The sequence below is a fragment of the Pyrus communis genome, chromosome 16 (assembly GCF_963583255.1).
Source record: "Pyrus communis chromosome 16, drPyrComm1.1, whole genome shotgun sequence".
NCBI lineage: Eukaryota > Viridiplantae > Streptophyta > Magnoliopsida > Rosales > Rosaceae > Pyrus > Pyrus communis.
In genome coordinates, this window is record NC_084818.1 from 19,780,199 (window position 1) to 19,794,745 (window position 14,547).

At 36.7% G+C, this 14,547-nt stretch overlaps 2 protein-coding genes across 2 annotated transcripts; one reads left to right on the forward strand and one right to left on the reverse strand.

The window, feature by feature from the left end:
* The first annotated feature begins 7,467 nt into the window (after positions 1 to 7,467).
* LOC137721549 (uncharacterized) lies at positions 7,468 to 8,679 on the forward strand. The gene is made up of 2 exons (XM_068460645.1): positions 7,468 to 8,258; positions 8,352 to 8,679. The coding sequence occupies exons 1-2, from the start codon at positions 7,603 to 7,605 to the stop codon at positions 8,491 to 8,493; spliced, it is 798 nt and encodes a 265-aa protein (XP_068316746.1). The 5' UTR covers positions 7,468 to 7,602; the 3' UTR covers positions 8,494 to 8,679.
* Positions 8,680 to 11,706: 3,027 nt separating this feature from the next.
* On the reverse strand, positions 11,707 to 12,282 carry LOC137719933 (laccase-12-like). The gene is made up of 2 exons (XM_068458913.1): positions 12,201 to 12,282; positions 11,707 to 12,026 (listed from the first exon to the last, which is right to left on the reverse strand). Exons 1-2 carry the CDS (start codon positions 12,280 to 12,282, stop codon positions 11,707 to 11,709), a joined length of 402 nt encoding a protein of 133 aa, XP_068315014.1.
* Positions 12,283 to 14,547: the final 2,265 nt, after the last annotated feature.

The window sequence follows — 14,547 nt, forward strand, 5'->3', positions numbered from 1 at the left end:
GAGACATAGTCTACATACATGGGATGGAAATCTATAATGATAGATTTCAAGATATAATTGGATTATATCAATCCCTAAAATAGACAAGAGATGCTAGGAAGTTTCTCATATGATGATAAACTTCAATTAGAATGACAATTCTAGTGAGACTAGGAAGTTGTTCTTCTCAAAGGGAATGTACCCTTTGACTCCCAAAGAAATAAATAGAATCCTTTATGCATACGCAGAAAGGTGATTTATGTATTTCATATTGTATGAAAACATTGATATAAGTTGTACCTAGAACGGTACAAGATGATATCAGTGCAAGCCCAGGATCAGAACCATGGCAACTGTCAAGTGAATCCTTAGGTATTTAAGAAATACTAAGGATGGATTCCTCAAGAATGAGGAAGAATTAGAGTAACGTAATGGAAGCGTAAATGTATTAGATTATGAATCTAATCCATCATAGAATATCTCTTCATTATGAATGAAGTGATAATGAGATATCTCTTTATTATGACTAAAGAGATATTTGGGTGGAAACGTTAAAAGTAATGACTTTAATGTGTTCCATCATGTATGCAAAATATATTGCCATATAGAAGCTTACAACATTGTTGTTTGGATGGGAAAGTTCATTTATGAACTCTCCATTCGGTTCCAACCAGAAAGTGTATGACACTAATGGGGCGATAGCTCAAGCCAGGGAATCAAGGTCTCATCAAGGTCCGAACTCAAATGAGAGACTGAACCACATGATTGAGAATCATGTATAATGGTGACGTCGTTATTCTCAAGGTTGCTTCTATGGATAACATATAGATATCCATTGTTTAGGCCTACTACTCAGCCATTTATGAAATGAATTACAAAAAAGGTATCATCACTGATGACTAAGCTGATTGGCTCTAGTGCAAGTGGGAGATTGTTGGAAATGTGCCCTAAAACCAATCATATGATGATACTTTACGGACATTTCACAATGTTAAACTAATCTAGTTTAATATTAAGGGCAAACATTATTGTTTGAGCCGTCTCATATAAATGTTATATGCTTAAAACGATAAGTCCAAGGAATATGTGATTGGGAGAATGCGATCTAAAGAAGTTAGATTCATGAGACCATTCTTTCGTAGACACATCCTAAACGTTCCTGATCATAGGATTGTCAATTGGGCATTGACAGTCCGTTAAGATCAGTACGTGCTATGTCTTCTCTCAGGGAGAGTGACTAGTCTCGAGTCATTGGTGTGTGTGACATCAAGACAAGCATGTAGGTGCTCAATAGAGAATGAGTTCACTGAACACGATCAACGAAGAGTTCTCATATTCATGTCACATGAGAACTCATGGTTGGGATAATGCAAATTAGTCTTTTGACCTGAGGCATCACAGTTGTCTTGTGGTTAGGTCCTTAATCTTTGATTATGTCAAAGTCACTCCATCAGGAGGGTGTCCACGGCATCGTTGGGGTTAAGCCACTTAGCCATGGAGGCAAGTGAATGCGCAACAAGGGATCTCTAACCTTCAAACTGTTTGAGGGAGAATACTCTATGATATGATTTAGAATCTCTGGCCAGAGTATGAATGAGATGTTGGAATGCGTTCCAGATCACATTCAAGGTAATCATATAAGCACAAGATTCACATTGGATAGTAGACATGAATAAACTATCAGACCAAACAATGTGGTCAAGAGTATTGTATTAGAGAAAGACCGTATTGCATTTGTAATCCTAAAACTGAATAGGTTCTCCACCTCTTCTGATTAGCTTGGGTAACCATGACATGCTGCTAGGCGTCAACCATGGTTTGTGGAAGCCCTAAAAGTGTATTATCACTAACGGGAGAATTGAAAGTAAGTTTCAATTCACAATCGATTTGAAAGAGTTTGAATCGCCCACTGCCTCGCTAAAAGGAACCTAATGGATCGTACACCGTGTAAGGTAGAGATTGAAGATTCAACGGAGATGAGTAAGAATAATTAAATGGTTTAATTATTTATGGCAAGGATTAATTAATATGTTAATTAATCAAACGAATAAGTTCGTTAAAGACCTCGGGATAGTTTTGGACCTTAAGGCCCAATGGGCTTCGAACGTCAAGTCCATTGACTTAAGTTGTATGACAACTTAATGAATAATGATTCACAAAGGCCCAAATAGCCCAATAAATCCCCTTAAATTCGGCCATTTAGAGGAGGGTAGTGAACTTGGCTTAATTGCAAGTTTGCCACTCCATTGTGAGGTGGTATAAAGACATCTTTATAGCCATTTCATCCTAGGGGTTTTTCTAAGGAGTAAAGATGAGAACAAACTCTCATTTCTCTCCAAAATGGCCGGCCACTCTTGAGGAAAACATCTAGCAATCTTACTTCCTCAAGGTCACTCATTTCTTCTCCAATCTTACCTTGGTGTGGAGATTTAGAGGTTCTCAATTTTGGGAACTTGGAGAAACCTTTTCATCCATCCAAATCCATGGATCTAAGATGCAAGGAATGAAGGCCCTCTCTTTGGGTGATTAGCCTTTGCTTATGCAAAGAGGAATCTACAAAGGTATTGATTTCTCAACTCACTTTGTTTTGAGTTGAGTCTTGGTTCACCTATCTACTAGGCTTTGAAGTTCATGGGTTAAGTTTTGTTTTTGAGTGCATATAAACATGATTCCGCCTTTTAATTGTTAATTGCATGTTGTTGATGTTGCTCAAATGAACTTGTTTTTCACAAATTTTCCTTCAGTTTGTTTTTTACAACTTTTGGCGTATGCGATCTCAAAGCATATACAAACAAGTTTGACGGTTGGATCGTTGAAACTAGTTTTGTACAATGCGTATCCCATCAAAATATTAGATTCACTAACACTTGGAGTTTATTTATACTTTCATCAAGTATAACATAAGATTTTGTGGTATCCACTTGTGTAAATATTTGAAATCGACGATCAAATGAGTTTCTTGGATTCATACAAGATTAAGGAGTGTAGTTGTAAAAAATCATCAAAATCGGACTTAATATAACCATTAAATCGTGATTTTTCGTTTATAGCCGTCGAAAAGGTTTGTCCCGTTATTTGATCTCTACACGTTTTTTTTTTGCGATTTTTGGCGTATGCGATCTCAATGCATATACAAACAAGTTTGACGGTTGGATCGTTGAAACTAGTTTTGTACAATGCGTATCCCATCAAAACATTAGATTCACTAACACTTGGAGTTTATTTATATTTTCATTAAGTATAACATAACATTTTGTGGTATCCACTTTTGTAAATATTTTAAATTGAAAATCGAACCAGTTTGTTGTATTCATGTAGGGTCAATGAGTGAAGTTGTCAAAAATCATCAAAATCGGAGTTAATATAACCGTTAAATCGTGATTTTTCGTTTGTAGCCATCGAAAAGGTTTGTCCCATTACTTAATCTCTGCATGTTTGTTTTTTGTGATTTTTGGCGTATGGGATCTCCAAGTATATACAAACAAGTTTGACGGTTGGATTGTTAAAACTAATTTCGGATAATGTGTTTCCTATCAAATTCAATGGTATATGTATTTAGTAAGTAGATTTTATTTTATTTATTTTGTACTCATTAAAAAAAAAAAAAAAAAAAAAAAAACTTTGCACGACGTAGGTTTAAGTGCGTCACGCAAACCTGTTTTGCGCGACGTAGGTATGCGTCGCACAAGATTTGGCGCCAAACTATGGATGTTTTACTGCTTTTTTCCAAGTTTGCGCAACGCAGGTTCACTACGTCGCGCAAAGTCAACACGAAAATGTCCCTTTTTGTCTTTCTTTCCAGTGTTCTAACCCAAGTCAAAAGCTCCATAGCTGCCTTCCCCTCTTCCTCACCTGCAGACCTCCATAGCCACCTGATCACACTCAGGTGATTTAAAAACATCTATGTTATTCATCCATTTTTTTATATATATGATTGTATTGAAATTTTTGTTAATATTACCCAATATATTGAAAATTTTGATCTTTTTTGTTCTTATCATGCATATATGATTGAGGGTAAATACTCAGTTTGGTAAATTCCCAATATATTGAAAATTTTGATCTCCTATTGATGATGGCAGTGTAGCACAAAGGGACTCCTTCTCTAACGTGAGGGTAAATACTCAGTTTAGTGATCCCCCTATTGTTGCACCTGCACTAGAAAACTCTAACGTATTATCTGAAGGCCAAATTAATGACTCTATCCTGAGAATTGAGAGGAAACGCAAGTTATACTTGTTAACTTTAGTATATTATATTTTGTCAACCAAGGACTTAACTAGTTGCATCTTGTAGGTGAAGAAGCGAGAATCACTAAAGAAGTTGAAGCTCATGAGTTGCGGATCCGCAAGGAGCTGGAGAAACAAGAAATTCTGAGGAGAAAGGTTCTATTTTTAAGTCCTAAACAATTTTTTCTGAAGCATATATAGCAATTAATATGCTGATATTTTGATTTTTCTGTTTATAAAACAAGGAAATGGAAAAACGTGAGAGATGAAAAGAAAAGAGAGGTTGATGCGTGAGAGGTAAGGCAAGGAAGAGAGATTAAAACGTGAGCAAAAACGTGAAATTGAACGAAGGGAAAACTTTTCATTTTATAGCCTAATACAAGCATACATGTCTTGTGCGAATCTACCAACAATGGAAATTAAAATGACGTTTACTTCAAATCATCATAAATTAAATTCATTTGAAAAAGTCTGGTAAATTAAGGTGATTGCAAATAATGGGCTCTTTTGAGTTTGCGTAACTGAATTAAACAAAAAACAATAGCATGACATACTTAAGGCCCTAGAACACATAATGCACAGAAACAAATAAAACTAAGCAACCACTAAACAGCTAAAAGCTTATTCACAAAAGGCACAAATAATGGATATAAACATTATACGACTTACTTAAGCACTCTAAATCTACCAACAAGAAAATCACACATATGACAGATATTAGTGTCCCACAAGAAAATCTACCTGTCGAATACCATTACATGAACAAACAATCTGAATTAAACGAAATGATCACTGGATTACTGATATATCAAAACTGACATTATAAAATAGCTGTCTAGTTCGATATATGAAACAAGAATGGTCGACAAACAGGACACTCTTTGGAAATTTATGAACAATCCTTTCATCTTTACAGTTTATAGCATATCATATCATGCCCTCTATGAAGATTTACGGAATCTATTAATGGTGCAAAGGAGCTTTTAATCCTCATGGATAGGAAATTTTTTAAATTACCATAAAAAAATAAAAGCAAAAGCAATATTTTAAGGAAGATTGTAAAGATCTAAAATTTCGGTCAAGAGTTTGGTTTTCATTTTAACCTATTTTATATAGCTATATTATTCCCCTGATCACATATGAACACCAATTTTTGAGCAACTAACTTCAGATTCCTTATACTTGTTATTGTGTACTTTTGCCTGCGTGCTATGCCCTTTTTTGGTTATGTTAGAGTTTTTTGGGATTGAATTTGTAATTGATCTTTATTAATTTTATCTATTTTATTTAGCTTTAGTAATTATTGGGATTTAATTTATTTGTATGCACAAATTTTTGTACGTCACGTACAAAATTGTTTTGTGTTGTACGAAATTAATACTACTTAACTTCGTACACTTTTGTCAAGAAAAGCTTAGTTTCCCATTTGAGAATTAGTTGGATTTCGTGTATGGATGCAAAAGCATGACTGCGGTCCAATTAATTCTTGAATTGTCCCATTTTATGGACAGTTTCGGAATGCATAGTTATGTGTTGTAGTGTGCGGTTCACGGATTAGGTTTCGATAGTGGAAATTTTGGTAACATTTCCTATTGTTCTTCGAGTACACGGTGGATATTATGTATCTACGGCGTGCACTTGAAGAACTGTAAGGTGATGCTGCCGAAATTAACCCATGTCGAAATTTAATCCATTGGAATCGTAAATTACGGCACATAACTATGCATTCCTAAATGGGATAGGGCCCTTACCGGAGGAATAAGGTGACAATACAGTAGTTGAAGTTGTTGTAACTCTTGTACTTTTATTGGGATTGCAGACAAAATGGACAGACAGTGGATACATAATCATAATAGATGTGATGTTGAGTACTTGGATGGAATAGAAGAGTTCACTAAATTTGCAATTAGACACAGCCGAGGTTCAACTCATATCCGATGTCCGTGTAGGAGGTGTAACAACTCAATGTGGGAGACATTCGAAAATGTTCGATTTCATTTAGTAAGAAATGGGATGATGGAGACCTATACTACTTGGTATCATCATGGAGAACGATTAGACCAAGCTTCGTCTTCATATGTGACACGAGTGGAGACTGTTGAATCTAATGTGGATCCTAGTGAACAAGTTATGAATATTGTAAATGATGTTTATCCATACGCCTCGAGCAACACCAATCAGGAAGGGGGAGATGAAGACCGTCCAGCCATGGACAGTGAGGCATTTAAAAACTATGAAAAACTATTGAAAAATGCCAAGCAAGAATTATATCCGGGTTGCGAGAACTTTTCGGTGCTCACAACAATTGTGGAGTTGATGCATGGCAAGATCAAGTTTCGTTTGTCCAACAAGTGTTTTGATTACTTTTTGGGAGTTATCAAGAAGATGCTGCCAAAGGAGAATTGTTTACCTGAAGATCATAAAAGTGCCCAAAAAATGTTGAAGGGTCTTGGAATGGGGTATGAAAAAATTCACGCATGCGTAAATAATTGTATATTGTTTTATAAGGAGAACAAACAGTTGGATAAATGCCCTATCTACAATGAGCCGAGGTTTAAAATGACTTCACAGAATAGAAAGACCAAGATTCCACAAAAAGTAATGCGTTATCTTCCATTGAAGCCTCGGTTGCAACGATTGTACATGTCGATGCATACGGCTACTGACATGAGATGGCATAAAGAAGGACGGGTAAATGACGATGTTATGAGGCATCCTGCAGATGGAGAGGCATGGAAAGAATTCGATTGGATGTGCCCTGATTTTGCAGCTGACCCGCGCAACGTCAGATTGGGACTTGCCACCGATGGATTTAATCCGTTTGGGGTTTTAAACCAAATCCACAGCACTTGGCCGGTCGTCGTGTTTCCTTATAATCTGCCGCCTTGGAAGTGCATGAAAAAAGAATACATGATGTTGACTCTATTAATTAGCAAAGATCCAGGAAAGTCCATTGATGTTATTTGCGGCCGTTGGTTGATGAGCTAAAAGATTTATGGGAAAACGGTGTTCGTACATACGATAAGTATACTGGGCAGATGTTAACCATACGAGCGGCAGTTATGTGGACAGTAAACGATTTTCCAGCGTATGCAATGGTTTCTGGGTGGTAGACTAAGGGTTATTTGGCATGTCCAATATGCAAGGAGAATGTAACATCGTCTTGGCATGCGAGAAAAGTTTGTTATCTTGGTCATCGTAGATGGCTCCCTTGGGACAACGAGTGGCGTCAGAATGATAAAGCCTTCCACGGACAAAAGAGACTCGGCTAAGACCAAGAGAATGGTCTGGAGATGAGATTTTGGATCAGTTAAATCGTTTGGAATTTGGTAATTTCGGCAAAGGGGTCAATAAGCCCAGACCAAGTACACATTTGAACTGGACGCACAAGAGTATGTTATTTGAGCTCCCGTACTGGTCAAAGTTAAAATTAAGACACAACCTAGATGTTATGCATATTGAGAAAAATGTGTTTGATACTTTGGTGGGGACAATTCTAGACATTGAAGGAAAAACAAAAGACACAATCGAAGCTCGCCTCGATTTGGAACGAATGGGCATTAGGTCATCCTTGTGGATGCAGAGAGTCGGTGGTACATTGAAGAAAGGCCATCCTTTTTTTACAGTTAAGCCGAATGGGAAGAAAGAGTTTTTCAACTTTATTTCTTCTGTAAAGTTTCCGGATGGGTATGCTTCCAATATCTCGCGTTGCGTGAACGTGAGGGGTTGTAAATTTTCAAACATGAAGAGTCATGACTGTCATGTGATACTCCAACGCCTTCTTCCGGTTGGTATTCAACACTTATTGCCTCTTGATGTGGTGAAACCAATCGTGTTGTTGTCGAGATTTTTTTCGCAGTTGACTGCAAGGTGTTTGCGGAAGTCGGATGTTAGACAATTGCAGGACGACATTGTGAACGTCTTATGCAAATTCGAACAGATATTTCCCCCAACTTTCTTTACAAGTATGATTCACGTGATGATTCACTTGCCAGATGAGGCATTGCTTGCCGGACCAGTGAACTGTCGATGGATGTATCCAATAGAAAGGTACTTAATTAAGCTCATATATATATATATATATATATATTCATGATCAACGAATGCTTTGAATAATTTGTAGCATACCTTTTATTTGTGCAGATATCTTGGTGAGTTGAAAAAGTGTGTTCGAAATAGGGCAAAGCCCGAAGGATCACTGGTGGAGGCATGGGTCGCATATGAGTCACTTACTTTTTGTGCAATGTATCTTCAAGATGTTGAGACAACTTTCAATCGTCCTTAACGCAATAATGACGGTGGTGTCAGAAAAGAGAAACTGTCTGTTTTTGCCCAAATTGCGCGACCATTCGGCGATCCTGTTAAAGGCGAATCATTTACCAAAAATGACATGGAGGTAGCACATTGGTTCATACTCAACAATTGTGACGAGGCTTTGCCATACCTTCGAGAGCATGAACGGTTGATGAAGCGGGAACATCCTTCACATTTATATGCCAAGAAGCACCGTGACTTGTTTCCTTCGTGGTTACACATGTAAGTTGTATGTGGTTTGAGTTGAGCATATTTTCCAACTTGTTCATGCCTGTCTTTAAATTTGGTTACACTAACAAGTTAACTTTTTGTACATGTTATATTACATGAACAAATTGAAGGAATTGAATTCACCCTCTTACGATGAAGAATTATATAACTTGGCGAGAGGACCACTTCACGTCGAATTGTTCTCGGGTTGTCATGTCAACGGGATCAAGTTCTTGGGGCCAACACGTGATGACAAGTTGTCTACTCAAAATAGTGGTGTCCATGTCCCGGGTGCGGGCGACAGTGAAGACATTGATTTTTATGGCAAACTAACTAGTGTAGTACAATTACTTTACAAAAATAGGTGTCAAGTGATACTGTTTAAGTGTCTTTGGTTTGATACAAACCCACATAACCAAACAAGTGTTAAGCGAGATCATGGTTTACTATCAATAAAAACTACGAGACATTGGTACGATGAAGACCCTTACATTTTGGCAACTATGGCGAAACAAATTTCTATCTAGACGACCCTAAAGCCGGCAATGGTTGGAAAGTTGTTCAGAAGATTGATCGAAGAGGGCTATATGATATTTCGGAACTAGATCATGATGACAACGACGACAACGTCGCTGACCAATAGTTATCATCTTCGATAGAAATTGGTGAAGAAACACTCTCGGATACTAATATTGTCCAAGAAACGTTTGACGTACATGGAGTTCCCGAATTCGAAATATCAATTGACCTTGGTGATCTGCTTCAATACAATGCACCGAAAAAGGCAAACGAAGATGAGGATGAATGGGAATCCGGAAATGATAGTAGTGAGGATAGCGAGAGTTATTATTGTAGTTCGGATGAGGATTAATTTAAACTTGTAAAGGAAAAAGCAGGAGGCTGAAGGTTTAACACCGCTTCTCATCTACCACACTAATATTCCCAACAAATCGTCTGATCGTCTCCGTTCTATAAAGATAAAGATATCATGTAAGTTGTATGTTTTATGTTAGCTTTCTTTTTGTTTTACTCTTAGTTGCATTTGATAATTGCATTATTTTGATGCTGAAATTTCAAAAAAACTGTGAATATATTCCACTTGTGTAAGCATATGCTTTGGATAAATTTGAAGGGCAAGATTTCTTTGAAACTAGTTCTATGTTGATATACTCTTGGGAAAGTACTTAATTAGAAGTTGTAGCTAAAAGGAAGACATCTGATGTTTTGGCGAAGTTGTATCTGACTGTCAGCAGGAGATGCTTTTTCTTAATGAAAATGCCGCTATTAATGTAGAAGATCAATAACCTATATTCTAGGCGTTGCTTTTCTTCTTATTGTCTTTTAAGGTTTCTCGTCATTTCATTTCCCTTATATGTCTTTGGCTTCTTTCCTTTCCTTTTGCCCAGTTTTCTGCTTTTGAGCTTTTTATCCAATAACTTTCGCGTATTTTTTTTTTTGCCTCAAAAATCATATTTTGTTTAAAGTTGAATTTTGTTGCTTGACAAATTGGCTAATTGGTAGCTAGAGGCAACATACACCACGTATTATGACAAATTTTCAATTGCATGATTGATTTTTTTTTTTTCTTCCTACATCAGGTTGTCATTGTTGCATTTTTGACATGGCTTGGATGGTTCAACCCTGGAGAATTTGGTCTTTTTCTGGAAAACTAGATACCAAAAGGCATGGATAAATTTCAGCTGGCATTACAATTCGGTATCGCAGTATTAGTGGTTGCTTGCCTTTTTGCCATGGGACTAGCAACCCCTACGGTAGTAATGGTTGCAACAGGGAAGGGTGCTTGGCAAGGTGTTCTTATCATGGATGGAAATGCACTCAAAAAGGCTCATAAGGTAAGACCACCTTATCCTGGGAAACAAATTGCTTTTCAATTCAGAATATGGGTTTTCAACTTTTCATGCATTTTATTTTCATGTTTTTTTGCTGGTGTAGCTTCATTATACTTGTTCCTACTTACTTTTCCTTCCGAGGACGTCGAAAACCTGTTTTGTTTTGTTATTAGGAAAAGACAATTACTGATTAGATACTATCCATATGTCTGAGGGTGCAAGTGTAGTCCGTTTTCTCGTCTTTCCTTTGTTATGAAGTTGTTCTCCTCGTATTGGTCTGGTCATTTTGTATTATGACCTATGCTACCAACATAGTTTATGTTGATGTTCCGTAATATAACAAGTTATGCACTTCATTTCTGACTAGTGAAACGCTTTGCCTCCGTTCTGTCAACGATTAGGCTCTTGACATAAAACTAAATGCAATCTGTCATTGGGTATGAAGGATATTCTTTATGTATGTATTGGGATTGAATATGCAACAATCATTTCATAGTTGGAATCTATCTCATATGACTCTTTGGTTCTGGACGATTGGTGGCTGTATACACTTTGTCCATGTCAGTAAGCCATACTCGCCAAGTTTTAGATCCTTTTCTTGTTGATAACAGCTCTCACTAAGGGAGAGTTCTCCCCAACTCCTTTTTTGATGACAAGGCTAATAATTGTTTCGTTCTTTTTGGTTTTATTTTTTTCCTTTCTAAAATTAAAAGTTGAACAAATGGTACCTAAGTCATGAAGGTTGATACATTTTTGGCATTTGACACTTTATTGATGTCTGGACGTTTACTGACATTTTTTAGCATAGAGGTTGGTGCTTTGATAAAACAGGGACTCTGACAGTTGGGAAATGGTAGTCAATGCAGTGGTCGTCTCCAATTACTCAATGGAGGAGTTCTGTGTTGTCTCTATTGCCACAGAGGTTGGTGCTTATATTTCAAATTTGTACATTAAAAGCTTCATTTGCGTAGTTGCATTAAAAATGTTAGAATTTGTAGAGTAGTTTGGATGAGATAAAAATATTAAAAATGTTAAAAATGTTAGTATTTGTAGAGTAGTTAGGATGAGATAAATCACTATTTATGCTATCGTAAAATTGTTTTGTCATTCATGCTAACATTCCTCTATTTGAGAAAGGCATACTTGTATTCAAGAATGGTGGTGGTGGTGGTGTTGTCGAATGATGCATTTTGCGCGTTGAAATAAGCACTTGCCGCCAAGTAGTACCGGGCTGGTGACTGGTCACCGGTGATTAAAACATCAGTGGTCTGCCCAGGCCCTAACATGAGAACCGTGGTAGCGAAAGGTTTGGTGTAGGAGGTATCAGCTCTAACAACGGTGAGCTTGTGGTTGGCTACGGAGAAGAAAAGAGGTTGGTTGAGTGCAGCGTTGATGACTCTAAGAAGGTTCGTCTCGCTGGAGTCTATATGAACTATGACAGTGTCTGCATACAGAAATCATAATAAAAATTTACTAATTTATACGTGGCACATAAGATTTACTTATTACATTAATTACCGGGTAAGTTTAAACACATATTATGTGCGTGGAATGTTAAACTTAGTTGTTACATCAATATCATAATGTTTTATCAAGGATAGAATTGCAATTATGGTACCTTGGCTTGAGTAGTTGTAAAGATCACCAGGTTGACCATTGATGGTGTATGCATCAGAAACATTTGGAGCTCCTCCTGTCATCGTCGCCTGCCTGAAGACATCGATAAGGTTAGCGTTCCACCATTCACCGAGAAGAAGGGTTGTTTCTCTTTTCGGTTTCGTGAAGGGGTTGGAGTCTCCTTGTTTAGGATGAATGATGAGTGCTTCATATAAATTAACAAGAGGTGTGGAAGAGATAAAAATTTGTATGCGGAAAATACCACTCTAATTAGAAAAAGAAAAAAAAAAATGGAAAACCCACAATATACCCAAGGCCTGATTCCTTTAATTTCAACACATTATAATTCAAAGTACCAGTTATCATTTGAAAGATAGCTTCTTTGAGCTTTTATGGTTTGGATGAATGTGTGAGCCCTTGACAACTGTAACCGGACATGAAGCATTTGTCACCACATAGATGCTTACACTGCCCAGCAACACCCTGCAAATTCATCGCACATATTAATCAACCATTTTGCAGGAAAAATATTTAATCAAACACAAAAACTCTTATTTTCTCTCGTTTCTTTTGTGTTTTTATGAGGAAATATTAGTCGAATAATGATCACCTTTTGATAGGGCCTAAGCCCCTGCTCCCAACGACAAGCGAATCAAGCTTGAGATCTTGCACTGCATCACACAACTTCTCTCTTGGATCCCCCAAGAGAAAAGCAAATCGAGTGCTTTTGAAGCAACAAATCCACAATTGAAGCTGGGTAAAACAATTTGAACCATTTCAAGTAAATATTCAATCAAAGCAACTGATGCCTAGATAAAATCGATGCAAATTCAAAACTCGAAACAAATTAAACTAATTAAACAACATGCACAAACTTAAACGATCCCACATAACTCATAATGCGCCAAAAAAATTGTTGTTTGACCCTAAATTCTAATTCAAATTATAACACTTACGAAATTGAAAAATATATATGTAAAAAAAATTTATTGTGGGTTTTTATTAGAAAAATGTATTATTGTGGGGTTTATGTAAAAAAATTTTGAATTTGAAAAGAGTAAAGTCATATTTTCAGTAATTTTTATAATAATTGGAAAAAAAAAATTACCTTGCGCGACGCCTTAACATGACCGTCACGCAAAAGCACTTTGCGCAACGTCAAATTGTATACCTACGTCGCGCAAATTATGATAATTTTGGCGGTCCAATAGTGAAAAATAGGCACATTTTTTAAATTTTCCTAAATGTGTACCTCTTCCCTCTTTCCCTCTTTCCCATATAATTAATAGACCACTTAATTTGCCTATTTCCCTCCTTCCCGTAAAAACCCCAGTTTCCCTGTTTCCCTGTTTCCTCTTTCCCTCTTTCCCTCTTTATTTCCCTCTTTCCCGTACTCCCGTATAAACCTCTTTCCCTCTTCCCTTTTTCCCTCTTTCCCTCCCGTATAAACCTCTTTCCTTCTTCCCTTTTTCCCTTTTTCTTTCCCTCTTTCCCATATATTGAATCCGAATTTGATTTTTAAGACTCATCTTTCTCCCTCTCGTTCGCAAGGCAGCGACGCCAAAACTCGAAGCTGACGCAAATTAAGTCCCAAAATCAAGGTGAGGGTTTCTGATTTTCGATGGGTTTTTGTTATTTAGGGTTTAGGCTCAAATTGCATGTTGGGTTTTTGTCAAATTGGTTTTTTGGTGACAAACCAATTGATGTGTCCTTTAAACTGCTGCTTTTGCTCCAACTCTATAAACCAATATGTATTGAAATGAACTTTTTTTATTTTTCAAATGTGTTGGCTTGATTTTCCGCCGACTAGAAACTGCTGCGCTGACCAATGACTACTAATTAGAAAGTGCTTTTGGGTTAAATTTCAAAAGACATGGGACACCTGACATGATAAACGGCATTTGAGCATTGTTGAAATGAATATGCAGTATTCTAATGTTTTTAGTCCAATGGGTTTTTGTCAATTTCCCCTGTTAGTTGGTTGGAAGATGGATTGCAAAATATTTGCCATTGCAATTTGGAATTTCCATTTCTTGTTCTGTTTTAATTTTTATAATAGTTTGATTAGTTTAACCATATCAGTAATTTAAGTTCTGCTTTTCAAATGGGTTAATGGGTTTCTTACTTTGCTTGATATCAAAATTCTTAACTACATAACTAGAACACCGAAAGTAAGACTTGAATTTGATTCTTCATCCCTTGTACCGAAAAATGACTTAAATTTTACCTTTTTCTGTAGATTAATGTCATCTGTAATAAGTTAAACTTATGTGCTTTAGCTTTTCGTTCTGATTCTTCATATTGGCGAAGATATTATTTCTTCTTTGTTGTCATCCTCTTTTTGTATT